Source organism: Anopheles nili, chromosome 3 (assembly GCF_943737925.1).
Source record: "Anopheles nili chromosome 3, idAnoNiliSN_F5_01, whole genome shotgun sequence".
NCBI lineage: Eukaryota > Metazoa > Arthropoda > Insecta > Diptera > Culicidae > Anopheles > Anopheles nili.
This window is the reverse complement of record NC_071292.1, coordinates 6,367,601-6,395,519: the sequence shown is the minus strand read 5'-3', so window position 1 is coordinate 6,395,519 and position 27,919 is coordinate 6,367,601. Positions and strand designations below refer to the sequence as shown.

Genomic DNA, 27,919 nt, shown 5'->3' with positions numbered 1-27,919 from the left:
ACCATCACAATGGGAACCCGATTAAAATGGTAAGCGTAAGGAACCGGCGCAAGGTGTGAGAAATGTGCCAACGATGAAAATTAATTTTGTGCCACTCGCACGATGGATGGACGGGCCTACACGCGATTCTAGAAGGGGTTAAACCACGCTGACCGGGCAGGACCTGGCGGTTTGTGTCCAGCTGAGACGTCGGTGCATCGCCTCTCTCACCACGATCGGATTACGCTGAATGTGCCGAAGGGCTTGGGGCTTGGCAGATCTATCCGTTTGTGGCGATGGATCATGAAATGGGAGCATGTTTCTGCATATGACATGCGTTTTGTGTCACTACGCGTACTTCCATGTGCGCTTGGTGCGATATGTTTCAGCCAAACCACAAACCAGGGCGCCATTTTCTCTTTCCATTAGCAACTTGGAATTCTCCACAAAAAACCCGCATGAGTGGAATGCTCGAAATGAAGGCTTGCTAGTGTTTTTTGTCTCCTTTGAGATGCAATAAAACCCTTTACGCGAGACAAATTGACGTGTGATAGCTGGAACGAATCAATCAGTCTGTGCCAACGCACGGTAATTCGTTGATTAATGGAGTGATAAATGAAGTGATTTATCTGAGCAGCAGCCGCAGCCGAAACTGGTGCAGTAAAACGCCAATGTTGCACTCCTTTTTTGGGCATACCGAAGAGTGCTTTCGCGTGCTTACGGTGCGTTTTTCAGTGCGTCGCCTTGCGTGATTTTCAACTGATCATGTTCTTTTTGAGTGCCCTTTTTTGTGCTGCCAATTCGCAGCTAATGATGCGGTAAAAGTGGAAAGATTTAATTATTATTTTTTTCGTTATGCTTCTCACTCTTCAACCGTTTATGCCAAGGCATTCAATTTGCCGGCTTTGATATTTTTGAAGATTTTAAAGTAACATTTCCCACCCACTTCTTCCGACAACCCGAAGGTGATCGAGAAAATTAATTTGTCACTATCAAACTCTAAGATTAAAGATTCCAAAACGCGATCTCCGATGCCATGCAAAGCTCCAGTCTCATTAAACACCAGATAAGAGGGACATGAAGTCATCACCGGTGAATGATGTCACACCAAAGAGAGGTCCTGCGATCGGAGCTTTTTCTAACACAAACCCGACCACATTCGTGAACATTTTTCACCTCCACAATCACATGAACGACTTCCATACATCCGCAGCCAGAGGTCAACGAACTGGAGCGCTTTTATCGAATTCTGCACACGAGAACGAACGGCTGGTATCTTTAGTTCACTTCCTGAACGTCTTGCCGTCTCGAACTGCGACCCAGAAAAAGCAGTTGTGTGCATGTGTGTGCGCGGGTGTGTGTATGTGTGTCCGTTCGATCATTGCGTCACATCCCGCCAGAGACGATGGAGACCCTCGAACGCGATGAAAAGGCTATCAGGAGGTCCCTCGACGTGCCGATAAGCCGTCCCGCGGCTTGAGGCAGCTCTCCATCGGCACATTTACAATATGGCGCCCAAATGGCGGTTCATCATGTGTCATGTGCTCAGTAACGCTCACGCTCTCTCTCTCTCCCTCTCGTTGCAGGTTAATCACTACCTCGTTGATAGTTTGGTTTGGGCAACATGCGTACGCGGTAAGTCCTTGAACACCTTGAAAGTGGTCAAACATCTTGAAAGTGTGGCATGTTGTTTTTTTTGTTCATTCCCGCTCCATAGCAATTCTGGTCAGACCAGTCAAATGGTGTGGGGTTGTTTAACCGCCCCGAACAGGATCATCCCCGCCAGCTGCCACAAAACATCGATCCCAGTTACAGTCTAATCGACACCGCCAGTGGACCACAAGGACCTCCGGCGAAGAACTGCACCTCCGGGGGTTGCTGCACACCGAAATGTTTCGCGGAAAAGGGCTCTCGGGGTATGCCGGGCCCGCAGGGGTTGAAGGGTGCCAAGGGTGTGCGTGGATTCCCCGGTTCGGAGGGTTTGCCCGGTGAGAAAGGCACGAAAGGTGAACCGGGACCGGTGGGACTGCAGGGTCCGAAGGGTGACCGTGGAAGAGACGGATTGCCCGGTTATCCTGGCATCCCTGGAACGAATGGAGTCCCCGGAACGACGGGCGCGCCCGGATTGCCGGGACGGGACGGTTGCAACGGAACGGACGGTGTGCCGGGGTTGTCCGGGTTGGCGGGAAATCCAGGACCACGTGGATACGCCGGTATGCCGGGTTCGAAGGGCGAGAAGGGTGAACCGGCACGGCATCCGGAGAACTACAACAAGGGCCAGAAGGGTGAACCGGGTAACGATGGGTTGGAGGGTTTGCCGGGGCCGCAGGGTGAGGTGGGACCGCGAGGATTCTCGGGAAGGATTGGTGAAAAGGGCATTCCTGGTATGCATGGTCCGAAGGGCGAACGCGGCGACAAGGGTGAGTGTGTGAAGGGCGCCAAGGGTGAGAAGGGTCCGAAGGGTGAGGAGATGTACGGTGCGACGGGTACGCCAACGACAACGACTGGACCGAAGGGCGAGAAGGGTGACCGCGGTGAACCGGGAGAGCCGGGTCGTGCGGGGGAGAAGGGCCAAGCGGGTGACCGAGGACAAGTGGGTGAGCGGGGTCACAAGGGCGAGAAGGGCTTGCCTGGACAGCCGGGACCAAGAGTAAGTACAGCTAGCGCCCTCTAGCGGTTGTTTGTCAAAGTGTCTCACCTGATTGCCTACATTTAGGGGCGTGATGGAAACTTCGGACCGGTGGGACTGCCAGGACAAAAAGGAGACCGCGGATCGGAGGGCCTGCACGGGCTGAAGGGCCAAATCGGACCGAAGGGCGACGCAGGACGAGACGGATTCCCGGGTCAGCCAGGTATTGCAGGACCTCCAGGAGCTCCCGGAGGTGGTGAAGGACGACCTGGTGCACCTGGACCGAAGGGACCGCGTGGTTACGAGGGCCCGCCCGGACCAAAGGGCATGGACGGATTCGACGGTGAGAAAGGCGAACGTGGACAGATGGGCCCGAAGGGCGGTCAAGGAGTCCCAGGACGACCGGGTCCGGAAGGTATGCCAGGAGACAAGGGCGATAAGGGTGAATCCGGATCGGTTGGAATGCCAGGCCCGCAAGGACCTCGCGGATACCCAGGCCAGCAAGGACTCGAGGGACTGCGAGGTGAACCGGGACAACCCGGCTATGGAGCACCAGGAATGAAGGGTAACGCCGGCATGGCAGGGTAAGTAAGACTTTCCGTTCTCCTCGCCCTCTGGTGGCTGGTTTTGTAACTGAAAAAAAAAACACACACACGCCGATGTATTGCAGATTCCCCGGACTGAAGGGCCAAAAGGGAGAGCGCGGTTTCAAGGGCATGATGGGAACGCCCGGTGACGCCAAGGAAGGCCGACCAGGATCCCCCGGTATGCCGGGACGCGACGGTGAGAAGGGTGAAGCGGGCCGACCAGGACTACCGGGAGCGAAGGGCGAACGTGGTCTGAAGGGCGAGCTGGGCGGACGCTGTACGGATTGCCGACCAGGGCTGAAGGGCGACAAGGGTGAACGTGGAAAGGACGGTGAATCGGGACGACCGGGTGCGAGCGGTATACCTGGCGAGCGGGGTTACCCGGGTGTGATGGGTGAGGACGGTACACCGGGGTTGCGCGGAGAACCAGGTCAAAAGGGTGAGCCAGGATTGCTAGGACCGCCGGGTCCTTCCGGTGAACCGGGACGCGATGCCGAGATTCCGATGGATCAACTGAAACCCCTGAAAGGCGATAAGGGCGAGACGGGTGAGCGTGGGTTGATGGGCATTAAGGGCGAGAAAGGCTTTGCGGGACCCGTCGGACCTGAGGGCAAGGTGGGGTTGCGTGGCATGAAGGGTGACAAGGGCCGGCCAGGAGAGTCAGGCATCGATGGAGCACCAGGAGCACCAGGAAAAGATGGGCTACCGGGACGTCACGGCCAGACGCTGAAGGGTGAAGCGGGTCTGAAGGGTAACGTCGGGTATCAGGGTGAAAAGGGCGACAAGGGCTTCGGAGGGTTGAAGGGCGAACCGGGACGATGCGCCAGCATTCCACCCAACCTGGAGGAGGCAATCCGTGGACCACCGGGGGCACCGGGTGAGAAGGGCGCACCGGGCATGCAGGGTATCCGTGGGGACAAGGGCGAGACGGGTGAGCTGGGACGCACGGGTATGCCGGGTAATGCGGGACCACCGGGAGCAGCTGGGCCAGTGGGGCCACGTGGTTTGACGGGCCAAAGGGGTGAGAAGGGTAACACGGGAGCGTTGGGACCTCCAGGAGCACCGGGACGCGATGGGTTGGCGGGGGCACCCGGACTTCCAGGATCGAAGGGAGCGAAGGGTGATCCGGGCCTGTCGATGGTGGGACCACCGGGACCGAAGGGTAACACGGGGTTGCGGGGACCGAAGGGTGAACGGGGTGGATTGGGTGAGCGGGGTGACGCAGGATTGCCCGGTTCGGTGGGCTATCCGGGTGAGAAGGGTGACGCGGGCATTGCAGGACAGCCAGGATTCCCGGGCGAGGTAGGACCGAAGGGTGAACCAGGACCGAAGGGACCGGCGGGGCATCCGGGAGCACCAGGACGACCGGGAATGGACGGAGTGAAGGGGTTGCGAGGGTTGAAGGGTGACATTGGGGCACCGGGCGTGATTGGACTCCCGGGACAGAAGGGCGAAACGGGACAGGCAGGTAACGATGGGTTGAAGGGCTTCCAGGGACGTAAGGGTATGATGGGAGCACCGGGAATCCAAGGACTACCAGGACCCCAGGGTACGAAGGGCGAACAAGGTGAGAAGGGTGATCGGGGTGAGATCGGAATGAAGGGCATGGTAGGTCCGGGAGGACCTCCTGGAATGCTAGGACCGAAGGGTGACAAAGGACTTGCGGGGCTTCCAGGACCAGCTTGCCTCCCCGGACTGTCGGGTGAGAAGGGCGACAAGGGTTACTCGGGACCGGAAGGACCTCCGGGAGAGCCAGGTGCCGCCTCGGAGAAGGGCCAAAAGGGCGAACCGGGTGTACCGGGATTGCGCGGAAACGACGGGCTTCCCGGGTTGGAGGGTCCAACAGGGCCGAAGGGAGACGCCGGAGTGCCCGGATACGGACGACCCGGACCACAGGGTGAGAAGGGAGATGTGGGAGTGACGGGCATAAACGGACTCGCAGGATTGAATGGCGTTAAGGGCGATATGGGCGTGCCCGGGTTCCCGGGTGTGAAGGGTGACAAGGGAGGCACCGGTCTTCCCGGTGTCCCTGGAGCACCTTGCATGGATGGATTGCCGGGGCTGGAAGGACCTCCAGGACCACGAGGATACGATGGCGAGAAGGGCTTTAAGGGCGAACCGGGACGCATCGGTGAGCGGGGTGAACGTGGAGAGAAGGGTGACGCTGGACTTACCGGTCCCGTCGGTTTGATGGGCCTGAAGGGAGACCGGGGTGTGCCAGGTGCTCCTGGCCTTTCGGCGTCGGTGTCCGCGATAAAGGGCGAAAAGGGTGAACCAGGTTTCCCGGGAGCAATCGGACGTCCTGGAAAAGTCGGTGCACCTGGTCTGCCCGGGGACGTGGGTCCGAAGGGTGAAACGGGTGTTCAGGGACTTCCGGGATTGCCTGGACCGGCCGGATTGAACGGGTTGGTGGGCATGAAGGGTGACATGGGCTTGCTGGGAGAGAAGGGTGACTCCTGTCCGGTGGTGAAGGGCGAGAAGGGTCTCCCAGGACGACCGGGTAAGACGGGACGCGATGGACCACTGGGAATGGTGGGAGAGAAGGGTGACAAGGGGTTGTCAGGGCTCCCCGGACCAATGGGACCTCCGGGACCTCCGGGTCCGTTGGGACGGCAGGGTGAGAAGGGTGATCGTGGTGATTCCGGGTTGGTGGGACGCCCGGGTAAGGATGGGTTCCCGGGGGCACCGGGATTGCGGGGGTTGGCGGGACTGCAGGGTGAGAAGGGCGACCAAGGTCCACCCGGGTTCCTTGGCCCCAAGGGTGATAAGGGCGAGCGCGGAAGGGACGGAGTGAACGGATTGAACGGACCGCAAGGGTTGAAGGGCGAACGAGGCATGCCAGGACAGGAGGGTGTGGCCGGGCTACCGGGAATGGTGGGTGAGAAGGGCGAGCGAGGTTTGTCGGGAATGGCCGGGTTGAACGGTGCACCGGGTGAGAAGGGACAGAAGGGTGAAACACCTGCTCTTCCACCGCAACGCAAGGGTCCACCAGGACCTCCGGGTTTCAATGGACCGAAGGGAGATAAGGGGGCACCGGGATTGGCGGGACCGGCGGGAATTCCAGGCGCACCAGGAGCACCAGGTGAGATGGGTCTGCGGGGCTTCGAAGGTGCCCGAGGACTACAAGGACTACGGGGAGACGTTGGACCTGAGGGACGACCGGGTAGAGACGGGGCACCAGGTCTACCGGGACCAAAGGGTGAGGCAGGACGGGACTGTGAGGCAGCTCCGTACTACACCGGCATCCTGCTTGTCCGCCACAGCCAGTCCGATGAGGTGCCAATGTGTGAACCTGGCCATCTGAAGCTCTGGGACGGCTATTCGCTGCTGTACGTCGATGGCAACGACTTCCCACACAATCAAGACCTCGGATCGGCTGGTTCGTGTGTGCGCAAGTTCTCCACACTTCCGGTGATGAGCTGTGGCCAGAACAATGTGTGTGGGTATGCAACACGCAACGACCGAACGTACTGGTTGTCGACGTCGGCACCTATTCCGATGATGCCGGTGGCCGAGAACGAGATGCGACCGTACATCTCTCGGTGCACGGTTTGTGAAGCTCCGACAAATGTCATCGCCGTACACAGCCAGACGCTCCACATTCCGGAATGTCCGTCTGGGTGGGATGGTCTCTGGATCGGCTACAGTTTCCTCATGGTAAGTGATCATCCGTTTGTGGAGCGATTTGAAGGAATAACCTTGCAGATTGAAGGCTTGCCAGTTGGTGTCTTGCTGCGGTACAACAGGAACGTGGAACCAACTGCGCTACTACATCTTCCTGAGTTCTGGAACTAACCTTGGAACCTACAGGACTCTGCCACATAAGGCAGTCGCAACTGACAGATGTATATGTAGTAGTCCAATCGGTTCCACGTTCGAAGGATGGAACCGAAGGAACCAATCGATAAGCTTACATTTTGTACAGTGGTTTCTTGTCACTAATTGACTGTACTAATTGGTTGTACTTACTCATCTCTCTCTCTCTCTCTCTCTCTCTCTCTCTCTCTCTCTCTCTCTCTCTCAACTTTCAGCACACTGCCGTCGGCCATGGTGGAGGTGGTCAGTCTCTGTCCGGTGCAGGATCGTGTCTTGAGGACTTCCGTGCCACACCGTTCATTGAGTGTAACGGTGTTAAGGGTCACTGCCACTACTACGAAACGCAAACCTCCCTCTGGCTGGTGTCACTCGAGGACCACCAGCAGTTCCAACGACCCGAGCAGCAAACGCTCAAGGCCGGCAACCTGCTCAGCCGGGTATCTCGGTGCCAGGTGTGCATCCGCCGCTGAGATGTCGCTTTGGAGTTTGTTTCCGGGCGTCCTCTTTTACCTCTTTTTGTTTTCACCCACCCGGAAGCGGCACACACACCGTGTTCCGGGTGTTCCGAGGGTAGATGACATTATTTTTTGTTTGTTTGTTTTGGTTCCAACCAAGTTCAGCTTTCACGTCCTTTAGCAGGGGAGAGGGTTGATCCATCATCTCGCGTGCTTCTTAAGGTCTTTGTTATCGAACCAAAATGCTTATAGCACCGTAGCTGTAGCTGTAACGGAGGTAGGATAAATTGTAATACCAGAGCCGCTTCACGGAAACCAACTTACCAGTGCCACACACTGCGGGCGAGGGAGCATAGCTGTCAGGATGTCAGGAAAGAAGGATTCGAAGTGCCGCCTTCTAGAAAGTACCAAAAAGAGAGAGAGAGAGCAAACGTAACAAAGCAAACATGTAGCATCGCTGTGCATTTAGCAGACCCGTTTGAGACACCAAAAACCTAAGCAACCGACAGGACGTGCAATGTGGTCCGTAAGAAGCGAAAGCAAGCACGCGGCTTGCAGTAGTTGTACGGTAAATACTAATGATATAAACTCTATCTTATTTCCCGAGCGCAGTTGTTAGGAGCCTAATCACTCTCGTTGCCATTTCCCACACGTGTTCAATAGCAACCCGGGACGGTTTTCTTCGGAACAAGACTAAACAAGTGTGTCTATATGTATGTGCTCAGATAGTTTCTGTAATACTCCTGTTCCACCTGTTCGTGTGTATGTCTACACAGCTAGGATTACGAAGGCACCTGTACCGGACAGGTCTTCATCTTTTATCCGAAGGGCGGAAGTAAGATCTTTGAATGTTCCAATTTTGTGATTCATTAGATAGAGCAGCAAAGCATAGGCAAGCGATAAAGAAGTAACACAGAAACTGCCAACGTTTTTTTTTGTCTTGTAAGGATAATTGGAGCTTTTTCCCTTAGGGTAGAAGAAGGGTGTGCATGCACACCCGAACTCCCAAAAGTGCCATGCATACGCAAAACCCCCTTACACATCGTTCTCGGCAAGTAACGTAACCATTTCCCACGCGTACTAACAGATACAAGCAGTACCGGTAGTAATTCTATACGCGTTAGCCTTCGCAATTCCGGAAGAACTCGAATGAACGAAATTATAAGCCAAACGTAGTGTTTAATTACGACAAGAAACCACTTCAAGCTCTACGGCTTTCCAGAACGTCGCAACTGCACTTTCTCTCTACTGTTTGATTAGTTCGTTTTAATTTTAATGCGCAATAAATGTAACATAACAGAAACAATAATGAAGATGAAATAAACGTCTTACCAACCAAACCATGCGATGAATGAGTTCAAATATAGGATCAGAAATAGAAAAAATAAAATGTACCACGTGGCACCGTTTTATGCATCGCAATGGCACGCCCATATCATCTTTTTACTTACTCTCAGTGATCAATAAACAGCATAAAAGCACTATGAATTGTTAGGAAAGAACTGTTGACGATGAAAAACCAACAAAACCATGATTTGACTACACAAGATCGAATGAGCAACTGGTCATTTAAAAGTAAACATTGCTGCTTCGTCAAATGTCAAAATGTTTGTTTTCGTAACCAGCTGTCATTAGTTCATTGCACGTGCTGGTCACCTTGCAGCGTTGCTGTGCACAACAATAACAAAAACTGACAGTTTCTTGTTTACACACAAGCATCGGAACTTGAAGATTCCCCAAGAGTATTTATAAATCAATTTAGGTTAGTTCACCGAGTCGGGGCCATTTAAATAAATCTGCGTGTAGAGCCGCGAGTTGGAACACCAAGCATTAAACGTACAAAGGTGAATGTGATCTTAAACTCGAGGCTTTTATCGAACCAGCCGGTTATCAATCACATGTGGGGTGATTCACTACAAATTTGCCCATAGGCCATGGTAGTGAAAAGACAGAAAGCTACATAAATTATATATTTACAAGCCTATACAGCTCTTCGAGTACAAACTGTCTGTTCCAATTTCACAGGAAATCATATACCACTTGCTTTTGCTTAATTTAATACTGTTTTAATTTCATATTTCTGGTTTCTCTACAGCAACGAAACTTATGCTACGTATGCTGACACCATGATGAAAATACGAAAACGATTCCTCCCGCGCACGCTACAGGATGTCGTTGCAACTGCGTTCATGGCCGGTATCATACCGATAACGTTCTGGTTCGAGGTGTACGTCGTCATGCCGGGTATTCACGGGGCCGATTCAATCTACAACTGGATTCACTTTGTGCCTGCCGTTTGTCTACTGTTCAACGTGACCGCGCACATGCTGGCCACAATCCTTTGCGACACCAGCTGCTCGACGGAACTGATCCAGCTGCCTCCGAACGCGTCGAGTGCTGCGGCAGGTTTGGGCTCAAAATCATGGCACTTGTGTGCGACGTGCGAGTTCATCGCACCACCCCGTTCCTGGCACTGCACCAGCTGCCGCACGTGCATTCTGAAGCGAGACCATCACTGCCTGTTCACCGGATGTTGCATCGGGCACAAGAACCACCGCTATTTCATCCTGTTCGTAGCGTACCTGTTCGTTTCCACGCTTTACGCCAGTGTGCTAAACAACTACTTCATCTGGTTCGTGCGTGGTGAAGAGTTCCGCAACTGGACGTCCTTCGTGAAGATCGTATTCCCATTGGCCATGCTCGTCATCGACACGTCGACGAAGCAGTACTATCTGGTGATCTACCTCATCAACATGATCGGCGTGATGTTCACCGGTGTCCTGCTAATCTACCACGGGCGGCTCATCCTCAGTGGCGCGGTAGTCCATGAGCGCAAAGCACCGGAGTACGATCTGGGATGGGCACAAAACATGCGCATGGTGCTCGGAACACGATGGTACATCGCATGGTTATCGCCTTTCGTACGGAGCGAACTCCCACACAACGGCGTAAACTGGGAAACGCTCCAGAAGCAGACAATCAAGAGCAAGTGACCAATGGATGCCCGAACGCATCTGCATAAAGCTAAGGTAGTTTAATTCGCATTTTTTTTTGTAACGGCCATCATTACACTTAAGGTAACGTCACCCAAAAAAGAACCAGTTTTATTACACAACACACAATCGCACGTTGCATTCGTCACGAAAGAAAACTACTGCGTTCGTTTTTTCTTTGCTTGCTGCCTGCATTGACTAGCGTTGTGAAGGAAATCTCGCTAAAATTGTTTCGTGCTCGAACAGCATGGCACCACGGGGGGTTCGGAACGATCGATCGATCAGAACACCAGCTCCTCCGTGTTCGATATCATGCTGCTGTTCCGATTTGCCCGTTGCAACTGCAACAGCTCCCTTATCAGGGCGGCTTTTTCGCGCTCCAGCAGTGACATTTTCTCGTTCTTTTGGTTTATCTCCTCGACCAGCTGGTGGTTCTGTTGCTTCAGATGAGTAACCATTTCCGGTGGTTGCTGCTGGAGATGGTGTGGCTGGCCGGTCGGATGTGTGGGTTGGTAACTTCCGGATGGTGGAGGTGGTGGAACGGCCGGTGGCCCCGTTCCCGATGTTTGCGGTTGGGCGTGCTGCCGGAGGTGTGGCTGGTAGTGAGATGGACCGGAAAATGTACCGGGAAGTGGCCGTAAGGCAAGGTTCATGTGCATCGGGAATCCACCGCGTTCCCAGCTTTCGGCTAACATCATTAAATGGCGGTTCACTTCGAGGACACGTGCTCGCTGTAGATCCAGCCGTTCTTGTTGTGTTTCAGTCCATGTTTCCTGCAAAATGCGAGTGTACGGTTCATTAAAAGGATCTATTTTTCTACGCATTTTAGAGAGCCAATCCAGCAACGAAAGATGAGCTTGTGTGCCAGAACTCATTTAAGTGTTCACACGGCATTCCAGCTTCCGGATGTGCTCTTTCACGTTTCGTATAATCAACCCAAGCACACCCGCCGGAAGGCAAAGCGTGCGTAATTGTGCGTTTAAGACCCCTCACCCATTACCACCGCCATTAGCGCTAGCTCTTTAAACAGCCAGTGTAAATTAGACGGGGCCATTTATTTCCTTCCAGCCCGTTGGTTCAGCCCCTGGCGGTGCAAACAATCTTAATCGACTTAACGGGTTCGCAAAAAGCTTGCCAACACTTAACCCGCCCCAGGGGCCTTGTTTGGGTAAGTGAAAGTATTTCACTCCGGATGACGGCATCGATGATCGATAGATTTATCATCCGGGAAGCGTGGCGCGAAAGGGGCAACTCCCTCCGGGATATCCATTCACTTCTCGCAGATCTCCCAAACCATCTCCCCACCAACTCACCATGTGCGATCCGGGACGGCCAAGGTACCGCATCTTCTCCTGCACCACCGTCAGCTGCTTGAGGTACCAATCGCGCGTCTTCTCGACCGCCGTCAGGCCCTGCAGCAGGATGTCCTTTTCCTGTTCGATCTGCTTCAACCGCTTCAGCATGTTGTAGTCGACGCCGTTCTGCAGCGTGTGGCGTCGTGGTTCCCGTCTTCGTCCAGCCGTGGCCGGAGATTTCTTCTGATACAATCCACCGGAACCGAGTCGTGCTCCATCCAGCTGGTTGATGGATTGCAGCGACGGTGATGAGGTGGAAAGATCCGTCTGACCATCGGCGGAACCACGTGCAAGGGGCCGTAACCCACCCTTGTCCCCACCCGCCTTATCTCCACCGGCTTCACCCATGAGCAGTGACATTTGCCAGTTTTGCAGCGCGTTCCGAATTTCCGCCTTATCGATACTTGAGCTTCCAGTCACGTGGTGATGCGGTGGAGGTTGATGTTGCTGCTGTTGGTGCGAATGTGCTGCAGCTCGGTCAAGGTTCAATGACACTCGGGGTGGTTTTGGAGGACCAAATGCACCGGGCAGGATAATCGGTGGTGGTTCGAGATCCAGCTCAACATCCGGACTGAGTAATTGTGGCATGCTTAGCGTCTTCTGAGCCGGCATGGCGTTGTTTGGACGCACCGTGGCCGTATTGGTGGGTCCTGCCGTGGCCCATGTCGACGAGGATGACGACGAGGATAACGCTGGCACCAACGAACCAAGCTTTCCAGCTCCACCAGTGTCCAAATCGAGCAGTGGAGCCGATGGAGGCCTCGATAACGACAACTTCGCCATGGAACCCTTCAAATCTGGCGGTCCATCACGTGCCAGCGGTGAAGAAGACGTCGAATGGATGTGAGAAGACGACGTGAGTGTGGTTTGGTTGCGAAGCAGACAAATCTTCAGCCCACCGCAAAACCGCTCGAACGATAGCAAACCATTCGGGGGCGTCACCTTACGCAGGCTGTCGATGACTCCACGCGGCAACCCCTTGGAACCGTCGTCCTGCCAACGCTCCTCGATGTCCGCTAAGCGCACGAAACCAGTTTTCCGATCGTCCATGATGTCGAAAAGTGTGCGCATGGCAGCCACGAAAGCTTTCGGTAGACCCTCGACGTGTTGCTGCTGTTGCTGATGATGCTGATGATGATGATGGTGATGGTGCTGTTGCTGTTGCTGTTGCTGCTGCTGATGCTGTTGCTGTTGCTGCTGCTGGTGAAGATGACTGTCCTGGACAGCCGGACTCGAGGCTGAGTGTGTGAGTGGATGTTGCTGCCCGTGACGATAAAACGGTTGTTGCTGTTGCTGAGGTTGTTGCTGACGATGAGCGTGCAGATGCGTGGCCATACCGGTTGCTGATGATTCAATCGTTGCCTGTACCGTCTGCGGAGTCCGTGAGGCGCTCAGGGATAATATGTTCTTGCGGTTACGGTTCGAGAGTGGATCCATCGCGTGCCGACTTTCCCAACGAAGCCAGCTGCCGTTTTAGCAGGCCGACGGACGTAACTTCACGTTGGAATCCTGTTTCGCTAACGACACGACCATCATTTTGTGCTGGGAGAGAAACTCCTCCGTGGTCTGGACGCGGGTCCGGTTTGTACGGTTCGCTCCGCTCGCTTTACCTTCCTCCCATTTCGCGGGTCCTTTTAACGGACCTTCTTGCGTTTGTTTGCACCAGGAGAATATGAGCACGAAAGAGAGCCGGAAAGGAGGTGTGCAGGTTTAAGAGGATTGTTCCTTGTTTTCTGTGTTGAATCCTGCCACAAACAGGTACCACGATCGATCCTCGAGGCTGACTTTACGCAGCACTATTGCCCCTTGACGGATTGTACACTTCACTGTCGTTGTCAAAGAGCGATTTTGAAGGGATTTTAAAACGCACGATCACCTCACGATCACTCAATTAGCGAGCCCGTCCTGCGATATCACTTCACCTCACGAACACGGTGTTGTTCTACGAAATTCAAAAAATCCAAACGAATTCGGTTGCCGGACCCACACACACACACACACGCGCGCGCGGGCATAAAAAGATCACTCGACGGAGATCACAAAAACCCAGCATCCGTCACTGGCCGCGTCACGAGAGAGAATGCGTTCGTGGGGCGATCCGCAAACGAACGAAAGCCACCAACGGCTTGGTTCACGCTGAACTTTCCGTTTGTTGTTGTTAGTGGCTTTTCTTTTTGTTGTTGTTCGAATTGCGCCCGCCCGTGGCCACTCTCCCAAAACCACACGGGCAACACCATGTGCAACCTTCGCCGAACCTGATTCCGCTGAATGTCGCGCACTCGTAGGAGTGCCTCGATGAGAGCGAGAGAGCGAGAGAACCCGAGTGGCCACGTGCGGGAGCGAGAACGCGCGCGTGGGGCCTGTTTCTTCAGGTGGCTTTTAGCTTTGCGTCGTTGAGCTTTTATTTTCCATGCTCGTTTTGTGTGTTTTGTTATTTAGCGGGTGAACGCACGGTACAGTTGCGAACGTAAAAAAAAGCTTCCCTTACTGAAGGGTGTGTACAAATTAATAAAAAACCCAACCCTCATCAATTGCACACGCGTTGGATGGCGATTTTTGCGAGCACGATTTTTCCACCTGACACAAAACCTTTTTTTCCTGCCCTGAACTGTCCCAACAACCGGTAGAGTGCCTGCAAAACGAAAGAAAAACGTCCCATCCGTTCTGCCGCGTTTCGCTTTTCCGCGAGGCCATAAAACTGTGCGGTCACCCCCGGGAGCATCGTGCAGCATAAATGCGATGGCTATCCGTGTGTTTGTGCGGGGGTGCATTACACCAACCACCCCATCGCCTACCAGGCGGGACGTGCTGAAATCTAGGCTTTGTTTTCATTTTAAATCCCACTAGCCTCGTGGTCAGCGATGGCGGCGATGGAGACAATCGTCGTAAAAATATACAGTTAACAGCGTGATTAGTTTGTCGCCACCCACCGATACCGCCACCACCTTTTGGCGTGATCTCTTCACAGCAAGCAGTCAAAGAAGAAAAAAAACCACGATCGTAGCTACGATCACTGCGAGAGAGCCCGCGTTTTCGTTTGCCACCCTTATGTAAGCGATTGTTCTGTTATGTTTGACTCCCCCTCTCATTTCTATGCAACGCCCGCATGCCTATGTTGGGGTTGCGTTTTGGCTGTGTGTGATCGCTGCTGATCGGGGCTATGAATCATGCTTACCAATAGGCGCATTCCGTCCGGTTGCGGTGTGGCAAGAATTTTGACTTATTACCACAATCGGGGCCGTATTTCACAGGCTTTACAATGTTGAGGAGATTACATGCGGCTCATCTAGTCATCCGGAACTCCACGTGGCGGCGTGTTTTGAAATTCTCGCTCTCTCCCTCACAGTAGGCGATGGGAAATGGGAATTATGCCACTGGCATCACATGGAGTCTTAAGTGATGAATTTCCGTTCTTTTCGACTCCATTTCAAGCCATCGTTCTGAAAACGATCCTGAAGGATCCCGATGGCTTTCAAACGTGTGTTTGTGTGTCGAATCCCATCGAGTCCGATCCGGTCGTTGGTTTGCTTCGTCTAATTTGCTCACATAACCGCGAGAAAGATCGCGCGGGCGATGATGAAGAGGGCAAAGCGGACTTTGCCAAGCAGCATAAGCAGGGGAGCCAGGGAGCGCAGGGGGAGGCTAGGACGTCCCAAAAACTGGTTTTGCGACCGTTTCTTCCTACCAACAGTTTGAAGTGCCTCTGAAGAGAGTGCTGTTCGCGCGAGAGTGATAGTTATGGGGCTGAAGTTGGCCAGTGGAAGAAGGGATGCCTGCGATCACACAAACGCAGCATAAAGCTCCATCGAGATGAAGGTCTCTGTGGCACGTGCACTTTAAAGCTCGTTTTTTTTTTTTGCATTACCAGTATTGTCAACTGCCCGACTCGTAGGCAATACTCGAACGTTAAAAGAGATATATTCAACACACAAATTTTAGGGCATTGTAAAGTGGGTGGTCAAATTACAGGGCCCTATATTCAACCCCCTTATTGTTCCCTCTTAACTCGTTTTCATCTCATGTGCGCGAAAAAGATCCATATCAGTCGTTGGGATCCAAAATTACAGCCCAAGAGATAAAGCCCCTTACATCCAATGGTCGAGGGAAAACATTATCTCGCGATTGGTGTCGGCTGGCGTGAAGCAGGTTAGATTAAAAACAATTCACATTAGGCTTGGGAAACGCCATGATGGGGCCACTTTTCGAGATCACAATGTCGTGTGCTCGTGACGGCTTTATATGAAGTCAGCGAAACAAAGAAGCGGATATCGTACCGACTGAATGAGGGATTCAACCTGTTGCGAGGGAACCGTCAACCAAAAACAGCAACCCACACTCGCATTCGACAGTTTCGCCTACGCGCACGTTGAGCTTCCGGTAACACTGCGCCACGTGGAGCGTGACAGCTTCAGGCGTGCTCCGCGTGGATGATTCTTCTGCCAGAACGGGAGTGCTTCAATCAATAGAGCTTCTATTCTTCCAGCGAATGGTCAACTTCCCACGGAAAGGCCAAGCTGTACGATGACCGGTGGAAAATGAAAGCGAATAAAATTAATCGTAAATCGTCATTGTAGATGAGAAGTGTGTCACTGGCTGGCACGAATGCATTTCCCTCTTAGCAGGCGGTGATTTGCGCCTAACCGGGCCACGGAAGTATTCACGTCTACGATCGAAACGGTAGAAACAGATTTATTCGACAAGTCCGCTAAACGGACGGAACAACATTTTTGCCAAGGTTGTTTGGTTACGGTCCGAGCGTTCCGATTGTTCGGCCATGGCTTGTGATGCGTTACAATTGTAAACGTTGTTACGAATTTAAGCTATCATCAAGCGTACGATGGGAAGCATTTTGTTAACGCGCTTGGTCTCACCTCTAAGAGCGCCATTTTCGGGGAGAAAGTGTCGCAGTTCGGTGGGAAAAATGAGCGGAACAATGCGTCTTTCGGGGGAGGTCTACGAGCAGGATGGAAAGAATGAAAGTGTCGCAGATCGAAGTCCATAAATTAGCTTTTCCCGCCAAAGTGTTTTCAAAACAAAGAAGTTAAGTTATAATCTGACCTATTGGTGGATCTCTGCATGTAGCTAAAAGCCTTGACAAGTGATCTTATTCGATTTTAAACATGGAGTTAAAATTGAAAATTAAACTTAAAGTTTTATCGAAATTTTTAAAATTTTTGATATAAGAGATATTTTAATACATTTTAAATTTAAAAACTGTTCCTCAAATTTATAAATATTATTTTTCAAACGAGACAGAGCATGGCCTCCTTTGACTGTGATCCAAACCCTGTAACCGGCTTTTTACATCGGTTCAACTGTGGCACTAACACGATCGTGAACCGGTTTATCGCAAACCAGAACGCACACGCTTAAGTCCCATTTGCCCGGAGACGGCCTCAAAATAAATGCCCCAATGGTTCAGTCTGTTTGCGTCGAACGAACACCGCATAGTGATCATCATGGCACCGATTGTCCTTTACAGTACGCGTCGTACGCCGGCCGGCAGGGCCGTGGAGTTGACAGCCAAAATGATTGGCCTGGAACTGGACGTGCAGTACATCGATCTTGCGAAGAAGGAACAACTGACACCCGAGTTTCTGAAGGTTTGTTGTGTTTGATCGTGCATTAAGCGCATGATTCAACCCACTCTTCGTTTGTGCTTCCAGATGAATCCGATGCACACCGTTCCGACCGTCAACGATAATGGTGTGCCGTTGTATGATAGCCACGCCATCATTATCTATCTTGTGTCCAAGTACGCTAAGGATGACAGTCTCTATCCCAAAACGGATCTCGTCAAACAGGCCAATATCAATGCGTTGCTGCATTTTGAGTCCGGTGTGCTGTTTGCGAGATTGCGTTGGATCCTGGAGCCGGTGTTCTACTGGGGACAGACTGAGATACCGCAGGAGAAGATCGACTCGGTGTTGAAAGCTTACGAGCTGCTGGAGGCCACGCTTACCAATGCCGGAACGGACTATCTCGTTGGCAACTCGCTCACGTTGGCTGACATCTCCGTCAGTACGTCACTAAGTACGCTTAATGTGCTGTTCCCGGCCGATGCCACCAAGCACCCGAAGGTTCTGGCCTATCTGAAGCGGCTAGAGCAAACGATGCCCAACTACAAGGAGATCAACACCGATCGCGCTAATGAAGCGTTGTTGCTGTACAACCAGAAGCTGGGCAAGGCCTAAATAATGAGATCCTGCTGGTGCTTCAGATCACAAATAAACGTTCCACGTCAATCGCAACTGTGCATCTTTTATTCAACGAAATGTTAAGTGGACTGCTCAGTATCACAAGTACTGTGCGGCATTTGCTTCTTTCTTCCCCAGCACAAAATCGGCAAGCTCCAGAGCACCCATTCCGTTGGCTTCATCGTAGTACGGAAGTTCCTTCATGCGACCGATCCAGGCAGCGATTTTTGGAAATTTCACCTCATCCAGAGGCACAACACCCACCAAAGAAGCGATACTCGAGATGGAGCTAAAGTCCGCGATCGTCATGCTGTTCCCGACCACGTAATCATCCACTAGCGAGTCCTCGAGCAATTGGTACGCTTTGCGGATGTGTTCGACACGATCGGAGTGGAAGTATGATTTACCCGCGTAAATTACCGGTTCCTGCAAGAACGAGCGCATCATGAACGGAATTCATGAGAGTGGGAACCATAAACGATGTCCACTAGAAAGCTCCGGTACTGACGAATAAGAAACTTAGCCGCGAAAAGATGACTCCCGACTCCAGATGAAGCGCCGTGTGGACGCGAGCCCGCCGTACGAGATCACTCGGATACAGGCTGTCATCTTGGCCGTACTTGCACACGAGATAGATCATGATGGCGTGACTTGCCGTGATAATGGTTCCACTATCATCCAGCACTGGTATCGTGTGTTGTGGGCTGACCTACGGACAATGCCACAATGGTGTAATCGCAACATATATTGTTTCAGTGCTGTACCTTCATGAACTCCTCCATCAGCTTGTCACCACGAATCAGTGTCATTTCCTTCTCGATCAGCTCGATTCCTAGGGCCCTCGCGGTCAACTTCACCGCTCTGCAGGGTGGGCTTTTCTTATTCGTATACAGCACCAATTTGTCCATGTTTCGTGTGGTTTCGTCCAGCGTTAACTAACTCCACGATCTCGTTATCCAAAGATTTCCACTCTCCGGGAAGCAACGATGGAAGATAACGCGATAAGGTGTTTGAAATTGCTTACGAGAGATTTCATCTCGTAAGGATAAACGTTCAGTGCGATAAGTGGAATTGTAGTTCAGTAGTTATCCGTGTAATAAAACCAGATGATTTTATCTCAGAATTCCACTTGCCTAACTGTGGATAACTGCAACCTAGATTATCATTGTATTCGAGTAATTGTTTTGCATCCATAGAGACAGTAAAGAAGAACGTGGAAGTTGTTCTATAAAATGACTGACTCATCACGACGAGTAGTAGAAGTAGAATGACTAGCTAGATTTCCTCCCTATACTGAGATCAATCTAATGCTTTCTTTCTGTGCTTCTTCTTAACATATCTTGATCGGATAAATGTATCGAAAAGATAAGCTCCGTTTTGCTACGTAATCCCAACATCAGCGGGCTTATCAAATTCAGTTTAAATTGTGCTTTCGAGCCGACCAGTTGTACCTCACGCGAATAGTACTTCCGTTATCATGGCCAACAAACCCGTGCTTTACACCACACTCATGAGCCCGCCATGCCGGGCCGTAGAGCTTACAGCAAAAGCTCTCGGGCTGGAGTTGGAGCGCAGGAATGTGAACGTCATGGCCGGCGATCATTTGAGTCCGGAGTTTTTGAAGGTGAGCTTTTAGGGGGTTAAAGGTTAATGGGTGCTAGTACACAGGTTACTTAATTTGCAGATGAATCCGCACCACACGATACCGGTTCTGGATGATAATGGGACGATTGTCAGCGATAGTCACGCCATCATGATCTATCTGGTGAAAAAGTACGCTGCTGACGATAAGCTCTACCCTGAAGATATCGCGAAACAGGCGCGTGTCAATGCTGCTCTGCATTTTGAATCAGGCGTGCTGTTCGCCAGGCTTCGATTTATTACCGTGTGTATAAAAAAATGTCCTAATGATGTCCATATGCGAATAGGAATGAGCCTCATTACGTCCATCTTTCGACAGGAGCTTGTCTTATTGCGCCGACAACCAGGAATTCCCGAGGATCGCATCGAGCTGGTCCAGAGCGGTTATCAGCTTCTGGAAGATTCCCTTCACGACGACTATGTAGCTGGACCTCACTTGACCATTGCCGATTTTAGCTGCATTTCTACGATCGCTTCCACTTTGGGCTTCATTCCACTGGACCGGACGGAATATCCGCGTGTTAATGCGTGGATCGATCGCTTGAAACTACTGCCGTATTACGAAGAGATCAACGGCATCGGTGCCACTAAGTTGGGTCGGTTTATCGTATCGCAAAACGCAGCTAACTCGAAATTGTAGAGACTTTGTCACATCATCATTATCGGTACATGTTTTGATTAATAAAACAGCAACCCCTTATTTGCCTCCTATCGCATCATATCGAGCCTCACTCTCGAACAGAAAACCGGTCGCCTGGTGGAGATAAAAAAGCGAAAAGATGCACACAGCCAAAGTTCACCCTGTGTGTCGTACGCATGGTCCAAAAAATGGTCCCCTCACACGAATACTTGTCCACCGGAATCGTGCTGTGTCCGTCGTTGAGCTGAACGCCAACAGTTTTCCCTCAGTTTGGTTGAGATTCTTCGCCTTGACGGTTGCATTGCTTGTTTGGGGGTTACGAAAATGCCTAAGCTCGTGCTACATACGCTGCATCTGAGCCCACCGTGCCGGGCCGTGGAGATGACAGCGAAAGCTCTCGGTTTGGAGCTGGAGCAGAAGAATGTCAACCTGCTCGCTGGAGATCACATGAAGGCGGAATTTTTGAAGGTGAGTTAGTGAAAGATTGATGGAAGAGATGGAAAAGAAATGTACACGATCGATGGGCTTTTGTGTTACAGCTAAACCCGCAGCATACGATCCCGGTGCTGGATGATGATGGAACGATCATCACCGAAAGCCACGCGATCATGATCTATCTCGTGACGAAGTACGCCAAAGATGACACGTTGTACCCGAAGGATGCGGTCAAACAGGCTCGTGTTAATGCTGCTTTGCACTTTGAATCCGGCGTGTTGTTCGCACGAATGAGGTTCATTTTCGTAAGTATCCGCGTGAGAAAACTCCCGAAAAATGCACCGTAATTTCCTACATCATCCTTCTCGATCTCTTCAGGAGCGTATCCTGTTCTACGGACATGGAGATATTCCCGAAGATCGTGTTGAATACGTGCGAAAGTCGTACCGGTTGCTAGAGGACACGCTGGTGGACGATTTCGTTGCCGGTCCGGTCATGACGATCGCCGATTTCAGCTGCATTTCGACGATCTCATCCATCATGGGTGTGGTACCGATGGAAAAATCGGAATACCCACGCATCTATGCCTGGATCGATCGGTTGAAGCAACTGCCGTACTACGAGGAAGCTAACGGAAGCGGCGGAACCGATCTGGGCAAGTTTGTGCTGGCGAAAAAGGAAGAAAATGCTAAGGCGTAACGTGTGCAGTTGGCGGGAACGTGTGGAGAATTGATAATCAACATCGACGAGATGTCCATTTTCGTTTCTAATTAAAAATGCAATAAAACATGAGCGAACGTCCGAAATTGTAACCTTTAGCTGTCGTTATCATGCATGACAGTGCGGATGCGTTGAATCAAACAAATCGTGTGTTTGCTTTAATTTTGTGACATAAAACATGCCTGACAACGATAACACAATCGCAAAGCACCAGCTGAAGAGATAATTGTAAAGAAAAAACCACCTCAAGCTTGTGGTTCGCAGTGACGATCGATTTAGTAATTATCAAATGCATGCCCGGAGAAAAATAATGGATGGACATTTGGCTCACGCCATTTTTCGTTCCCACCGGCTTATCGTTTCATCCCTGCGCCTGTCCGGTCTCAACATCATTAACGACGCGCTATTATCTAATCAAATGCTGCCGGTGTTTGCTCAGCCAACAAGCACACTCAAACAGGCCGTATATTTGCAAATGTGCCCCCTGCCAGCAGCGTGTATGTGTGCGAATAGCAAAAACAATTTCCAATTTGGATTGGGTGTGTCCTGAGGGCGTTATTGAAATGAGTTTGCATTCTCTCAGCAGCCGTTAGTCACTGACGTGCATTCGGTGGAAAACATTCAAGTTATCGAACGTCATGTCGAACATTAAGCTGTACACGGCCAAGCTCAGCCCACCGGGCCGGGCTGTGGAGCTAACGGCGAAGGCATTGGGGCTTAAACTCGACATCATACCGATCAACCTGATTGCTGGGGATCACCTGAAGGAGGAGTTTGTGAAAATGAACCCTCAGCACACGATCCCGCTTATTGACGATAATGGTACGATCGTGTATGAAAGCCACGCAATCATTGTGTATTTGGTGACCAAATATGGCAAGCCAAATGATCCGCTCTATCCGGAGGATGTTGTGACACGCTCCAAGGTCAATGGAGGTCTTCACTTCGAGTCGGGTGTTCTGTTTGCCAGGATGAGGTTCTACATGGTAAGTGTGTGGAGTGCTCGGTCGCAACTGGGAAACGTTGTTTTTCACGAACCTGATCTTCTGCTTCTCTAGGAACCGATCTTGTACTACGGATCTACGGAAACGCCTCAGGAGAAGATCGACAACGTGTTCCGGGCGTATCAGCTGCTAAATGACACCCTAACCGGGGATTACATTGCGGGTAATCAGATGACGCTGGCGGATTTAAGCTGCATCTCCAGCATCGCCTCGATACATGAAATTTTCCCGATCGACAGTGGAAAATACCCGCAGCTAGCTGGTTGGGTGAAGCGACTGGAAAAGCTGCCCTACTACAAGGAAACCAACCTCGAGGGTGCTCAAGAGCTGGCAGAACTGTACCGCACAAAATTGGCCGAGAACCGCTCCAAAGCGAAGTAAAACCATCGCGTTTGAGGAGCGAAAAACATGGCAAACAATCATAAAAATAGAACTTTCTTGACACCAGTTCAAGGCACACTTTGATCAGATTTGTGAAAGCAATTGTTGAGCAAATAGCAGTTTATTTGCATGCTTTCCCCGTTTGTAAACGTTGAGCCGCACTTGATCACTTTTTCCCAATAAAAACTTCTTCGGTAAGCACCGATTTATGGCTTTTTTTTCGCATTCCCGTGGATGACATATATGCTACCGGCGTTCCGGCGCGTTCATAACTGATATGTTAATAGAAGGCAGACAAATTTGACGATCACACAACTACTTTCGCGCATCGGACGTGATTCCACTTGAAACCAAGCGTTCAAAACGATTAGAATCACTCTGGCCGCGAACAGTTCCACATCGTCGCAATGCCGAACGTTAAGTTGTACACCGCCAGGTTAAGTCCACCAGGACGTGCGGTGGAATTAACCGCAGCTCTCCTGGACTTGCCGCTGGACATCATCCCGATCAACCTGCTGGCTGGTGACCATCGAACAGCCGAGTTCCTGAAGATGAATCCTCAGCACACGATTCCGGTGATCGATGACGATGGTGTGATCATTCGTGACAGTCACGCTATCATCATCTATCTGGTGCTTAAGTACGGCAAGGATCACGGACTTTATCCGGACGATCCGGTCACGAGGGCACGGATCAATGCAGCCTTACATTTCGATTCGGGGGTGTTGTTTTCCCGGTTGAGGTTCTATTTCGTAAGTTTTCACGCTCAGTTGGTCAATATGGGACGACTTATTGCTTCCTTTCTTCGATCGTAGGAGCCGATACTGTACGAAGGATCTTCTGCGATGCCCCAGGAGAAGATCGAGTACATGCAGAAGGGTTACGAGCTGCTAAATGATGCCCTTTTGGAGGATTACATCGTGGGCAACACCCTAACGTTAGCCGATGTGAGCTGCATTGCGACGGTGGCCACGATGGAGGAGTTTTTCCCGATGGAACGCAGCAAATACCCGAAGCTGGTGGCCTGGATTGACCGGGTTAGCCGCAATTTTCCACAGTACGATCAGCTCAACCAAGCGGGCGCTGTGGAGTTTGCGGAAATGTGCGAATCGTTGCGTGTTAAAAATGCGACCAAAGTGAAATAAAAATCAGGGGGGCGTGATTTTTTTAACCACCCCATTCGATCCCATTGTGCAGATTGGGGGGAGGGGGTTGAAATACGCACACCAAGCGTTTTGTTTACTAGCTTCTATAATTAGATATATTCACGGGCACCTACACATGTGTGGTTTGAGGCAAGATAACTCGGAAAGGCGTCGGTCATAAAATGACACAGTGTTTTTAAACAATCGCTTCGAATGGCCATTTAATGTGCATTTTCGAAACTGCACCAACTGCAACTCCACACTAAAATAACCGATTGTTTCCACGTGCCACAGGGTAGCATTTGCAGCATAGAAAATCGCCGCTAAACCCTCAACTCGAATCCATTCGCAACAATCTAACCCTCCCACCCCTAGTGTGATGTTAAATGAAACGAAAACACGCTGAATAATGCTCATGTGCTCATGGGCGCTTTATCACAAACACACAGAACTTCGTGAACATAATCCAGCAGCGACGGATCTCGCGGTTTATAAGCCGAATGTAGATGGGGTGGTTTCAGTCGGGTGGCGAGGGCCAAATTCTTCACCAACGTCACAGAGCAAAACGATAACCCAGAACCGGACAGCAGCTGATCGCGGGTACGTAGAAGTCGATCGTCTAGTGCGTCTACTTTGCGGCATTCACTGCGGCAAGTGTTTGCATCAACACACCAGCTGCGATCAGACCACGTCCGTTAACCTCCTCATAGTACGGAAGCTTCGTCATGCGATCCACCCAGGCGAAAGTTTTCGGGAAATCCTCTCGCGAAGGATGCAACAGCAGGTGCAACGTTGTGACGCTGGCAATGCAGCTCAGATCGGCGATCGTCATATGCTCACCGGCCACATAATCCGCCTGCAGCATGTTCTCGAAACGCTGCAATCCTTCGGTCGCTCGTTGAAGGTTTTCCTCCGGAACCGTTGCTCGGCCCATCACAACGAGATTGTCCGTACAAAAGCGCAACCGAGCGAAGAGCAGCGAACTCTCGAAAAAGAGGGCCGCATTAATGCGTGCCTGTTGCTCAAAATCCTCCGAGTAAAGATCCGTACCACCGCCATATCGACGCGCCAGGTAGATCAGGATCGCATGACTATCCCACAACACGAAACCGTTGTCTTCCAGCGTCGGGATCGTTTGAACCGGGTTGAGTTTTTTAAACTCCGCACTCAGATGCTGCCGCTTGAACACGTTCATCTCTCTAAAACGAAGCGAAACGAAGCCGCAGAGAAAGAGCGAGACAAATGATGCATTTTTGTTGCGATCGCGTGCCCTTTGCCCCCTACCGAATCTCGACGTCAAGGTTCAGCGCTTTGATCAGCAGCTCAGCCGCCCGACCGGCGGGACTGATGGTGTGCGTGTAGAGAACCGGCTTGTTGGACATCTCGAGTGAAACTGAACGGCCTGAACTGGTGTTTCAGGCAGTTAGTGCTAACTCGAGCCCACAGCTCGCACTTTGAACCGGTTACGATTTTCGGGGTGGGTTTTTGGGTATAGGAAACACGCCGATAACGAAATCACCCACTTTATCTAACTGATCGGTCGCTTAATATTACAGCGCACACACAACGCAGCACGCAGTAATAATGTTTGAGCAAATGTTCCGACAGTGCACCGTTCCCATAATAATATGACGCACTGTATGGAGTTATCTGTCGTGTTCTTTTCTCGGCTTAAATTTCAGCTCGCAGCAGGTTGTCCTTCCCATCCCCACGCGGTGGGAAACCACAAACGTGATTCCAGCGAAGCTTGCACTATTCACCGCATTAGGTTGTTGGGGCTGGCTGGCGAAGGAACGTTACGTTCATCAGCAGCATGGCCTCATCGAGCATGGTGTTGTACTACGACGAGGTTAGCCCTCCAGTTCGAAGTGTTCTGATGGCGATCGCTGCCTTGGGCATAAAGGATCGATTCAAGCTGGAGTACGTCGATTTGTTTCGAAGAGGACACTTGACCAGCGAATTCTTGAAGGTATTGTAGGGCTTTTCGTTTCAGCGGAAATCGAAAACGAAATCACTAACCAACTGGAAAGTGCCTTTACAGATTAACCCGATGCACACGATTCCGGTGTTGCAGCATGGCGATCTCAAGCTCACGGATAGCCACGCGATCTTGGTGTACCTTTGTGACATGTTCGCTCCCGAAGGACATCCCCTTGCGATAGGTGACACACAAACCCGGGCAAAGGTACTGAACAGGCTCTGTTTCAACAACGGTTTTCTGTTCCAGCGAGATGCGGACGTGATGGTAATCTAACACTGCCTGAACAGGAGCTTGCAACTAACGGAGCGATATATTTATCGATCTTTTTGTAGCGCAGAATCTTCAGCAGGGAGATCACCGATGTGAAACAACACCTGCAACCGATCGCGGAAACGGTTGACGCGCTCGAGCAGTTCCTCAAAGAATCTCGATATACCGCGCTCGATCGACTTTCGGTGGCCGATTTCTCCATTGTGGCCACACTCAGCACACTGAATCTCCTGGTACCGGTTACCGCTGAACGGTGGCCACGTGTTTTCGAGTGGTTCGAAGAAATGCAAAAGCTTCCCTACTACAGCGAGCAGAACAGTGCCGGTTTGGAGAAGATGCGCAAAATGCTGAGCATCACGATTAACCTCTAGGATCTAGGAGGCGATCACGCACATTCCCTCTGTTCGGTCGGTTCCAATAAAGACGCTTCCGCGGCGTTTAATTGGTTTAATTTTAATTTTCTTTATTGTGCTTGCCTTGAGATACATATTCGCTGTCTAGCGTGAATAGAGGCGCGGTCTTCCTTAATCGATGAGAATTGATTTACTGTCTCTGACGCATCGAACCGGCCGCAGCGGACACTTCGGTGCGTTCTGGACATACAGTCAAGGAGTATCATTCGGTGGAACATAACATATGGATTAGCATGGCCGTAGCCTAGCATGAGTAATAACTTCACGTCAACGACACCTATTTCGAGATTGACTGCAGTTTTTGTCTCCTAATTAACACTGTCGGTTCATCCAGCAATTGCTTTATTCCCAAAAATCGCCAAAAGGAAAAGAAAAAGAATGCTCTCTTGACGACATGCCTCACACGATGACATAGGGGTGCATTTATTCCATCGACGACACCCGGTTGCATAATCGCACCGTGATAAAGAAAAAACACCGTACAGCTGGTGCTTCTACCGACAACACTACACTGTGAAATAGTGAATTTGTACGCGCAGGTTTACATATCTCCACCTGATGGTGCAACAAAGTACATGAAATCTTCGTCTCGGTTCGCTCAACCACTGTATGGGGGTTGGAAGTAATTATTTTTCACTGCTGTAGCATATTGCTTAGTATATACACGTTTGCTTTCTGTACACCTTTCTCCGAAGCTCTACTGCTTGGTTGCTAATAAGCGAAAGCCTCCCGGCTATCCCTCTCACAGTAACTCATTAAGGAGACACTATTTAGCTTTCTTCAACATTGTCTAAATATCATATATTATATGTCTCTTCTATACTTCTAAACTAATCAACGCGCACCCTCCAAGACGATGCGAGGTTAGATTAGTAACAGCACGAAAAACGAAGAAAAAAATAGCAAAAATTAAAGCTAACTGTAGAAAATTAATTTCGTATGGAATTGATCCGTTTCTCGTTGCCTCTCAGTAATCGATTTTCCTCAGAACAAATCGCTAATCGTTGTACGCATGCACGTTCTATCGAGATTGTGTGATGTATGGTTGCATATTCGCCCCATATGTTTATGCATATAAATTGCCCTGCGCGGGCGTGGTGTATACATACATTTAGAACATTAAACTAAATTGGAATCGTTCGATGGTGAAAAAAACAAAAACTCGACACTCTGCACCACAACTCGATCGAACTGAGCAACTTGTGCGAGAGAGAGTCAGAGCGATAAAACTGTTTGGTAATACGTTGGTGGACATCACCGGATCATGTGTCGCCTGGC

The 27,919-nt window shown here is 51.1% G+C and overlaps 10 protein-coding genes across 10 annotated transcripts; 7 read left to right on the top strand and 3 right to left on the bottom strand.

Moving 5' to 3' along the window:
- The first annotated feature begins 9 nt into the window (after nt 1-9).
- LOC128725925 (collagen alpha-1(IV) chain) lies at nt 10-8,793 on the top strand. The gene is made up of 6 exons (XM_053819699.1): nt 10-29; nt 1,566-1,614; nt 1,697-2,629; nt 2,696-3,192; nt 3,279-6,852; nt 7,227-8,793. Exons 1-6 carry the CDS (start codon nt 10-12, stop codon nt 7,479-7,481), a joined length of 5,328 nt encoding a protein of 1,775 aa, XP_053675674.1. The 3' UTR covers nt 7,482-8,793.
- An 802-nt stretch (nt 8,794-9,595) lies between these two features.
- Nucleotides 9,596-10,556, top strand: LOC128723378 (probable palmitoyltransferase ZDHHC24). Its single transcript, XM_053817112.1, has one exon. The coding sequence runs from the start codon at nt 9,596-9,598 to the stop codon at nt 10,457-10,459; it is 864 nt and encodes a 287-aa protein (XP_053673087.1). The 3' UTR covers nt 10,460-10,556.
- LOC128723377 (suppressor APC domain-containing protein 2) lies at nt 10,557-13,251 on the bottom strand. Its single transcript, XM_053817111.1, has 2 exons — nt 11,773-13,251; nt 10,557-11,232 (listed from the first exon to the last, which is right to left on the bottom strand). The coding sequence occupies exons 1-2, from the start codon at nt 13,249-13,251 to the stop codon at nt 10,741-10,743; spliced, it is 1,971 nt and encodes a 656-aa protein (XP_053673086.1). The 3' UTR covers nt 10,557-10,740.
- A 4,006-nt stretch (nt 13,252-17,257) lies between these two features.
- LOC128727750 (glutathione S-transferase 1-like) lies at nt 17,258-18,120 on the top strand. Its single transcript, XM_053821689.1, has 2 exons — nt 17,258-17,417; nt 17,481-18,120. Exons 1-2 carry the CDS (start codon nt 17,274-17,276, stop codon nt 18,006-18,008), a joined length of 672 nt encoding a protein of 223 aa, XP_053677664.1. The 5' UTR covers nt 17,258-17,273; the 3' UTR covers nt 18,009-18,120.
- Nucleotides 18,111-18,921, bottom strand: LOC128727753 (glutathione S-transferase 1-like). Its single transcript, XM_053821692.1, has 3 exons — nt 18,776-18,921; nt 18,520-18,720; nt 18,111-18,437 (listed from the first exon to the last, which is right to left on the bottom strand). The coding sequence occupies exons 1-3, from the start codon at nt 18,917-18,919 to the stop codon at nt 18,111-18,113; spliced, it is 672 nt and encodes a 223-aa protein (XP_053677667.1). The 5' UTR covers nt 18,920-18,921.
- Nucleotides 18,922-19,488: 567 nt separating this feature from the next.
- On the top strand, nt 19,489-20,292 carry LOC128727752 (glutathione S-transferase 1-like). The gene is made up of 3 exons (XM_053821691.1): nt 19,489-19,635; nt 19,696-19,896; nt 19,972-20,292. Exons 1-3 carry the CDS (start codon nt 19,489-19,491, stop codon nt 20,290-20,292), a joined length of 669 nt encoding a protein of 222 aa, XP_053677666.1.
- A 276-nt stretch (nt 20,293-20,568) lies between these two features.
- On the top strand, nt 20,569-21,623 carry LOC128727754 (glutathione S-transferase 1-like). Its single transcript, XM_053821693.1, has 3 exons — nt 20,569-20,760; nt 20,832-21,032; nt 21,106-21,623. The coding sequence occupies exons 1-3, from the start codon at nt 20,617-20,619 to the stop codon at nt 21,424-21,426; spliced, it is 666 nt and encodes a 221-aa protein (XP_053677668.1). The 5' UTR covers nt 20,569-20,616; the 3' UTR covers nt 21,427-21,623.
- A 309-nt stretch (nt 21,624-21,932) lies between these two features.
- Nucleotides 21,933-23,027, top strand: LOC128727749 (glutathione S-transferase 1-like). Its single transcript, XM_053821688.1, has 2 exons — nt 21,933-22,433; nt 22,506-23,027. Exons 1-2 carry the CDS (start codon nt 22,086-22,088, stop codon nt 22,830-22,832), a joined length of 675 nt encoding a protein of 224 aa, XP_053677663.1. The 5' UTR covers nt 21,933-22,085; the 3' UTR covers nt 22,833-23,027.
- Nucleotides 23,028-23,239: 212 nt separating this feature from the next.
- Nucleotides 23,240-26,635, top strand: LOC128722449 (uncharacterized). Its single transcript, XM_053816112.1, has 5 exons — nt 23,240-23,584; nt 23,648-23,968; nt 25,746-25,946; nt 26,019-26,222; nt 26,291-26,635. Exons 1-5 carry the CDS (start codon nt 23,240-23,242, stop codon nt 26,597-26,599), a joined length of 1,380 nt encoding a protein of 459 aa, XP_053672087.1. The 3' UTR covers nt 26,600-26,635.
- On the bottom strand, nt 24,479-25,359 carry LOC128727751 (glutathione S-transferase 1-like). Its single transcript, XM_053821690.1, has 2 exons — nt 25,262-25,359; nt 24,479-25,176 (listed from the first exon to the last, which is right to left on the bottom strand). The coding sequence occupies exons 1-2, from the start codon at nt 25,357-25,359 to the stop codon at nt 24,606-24,608; spliced, it is 669 nt and encodes a 222-aa protein (XP_053677665.1). The 3' UTR covers nt 24,479-24,605.
- Nucleotides 26,636-27,919: the final 1,284 nt, after the last annotated feature.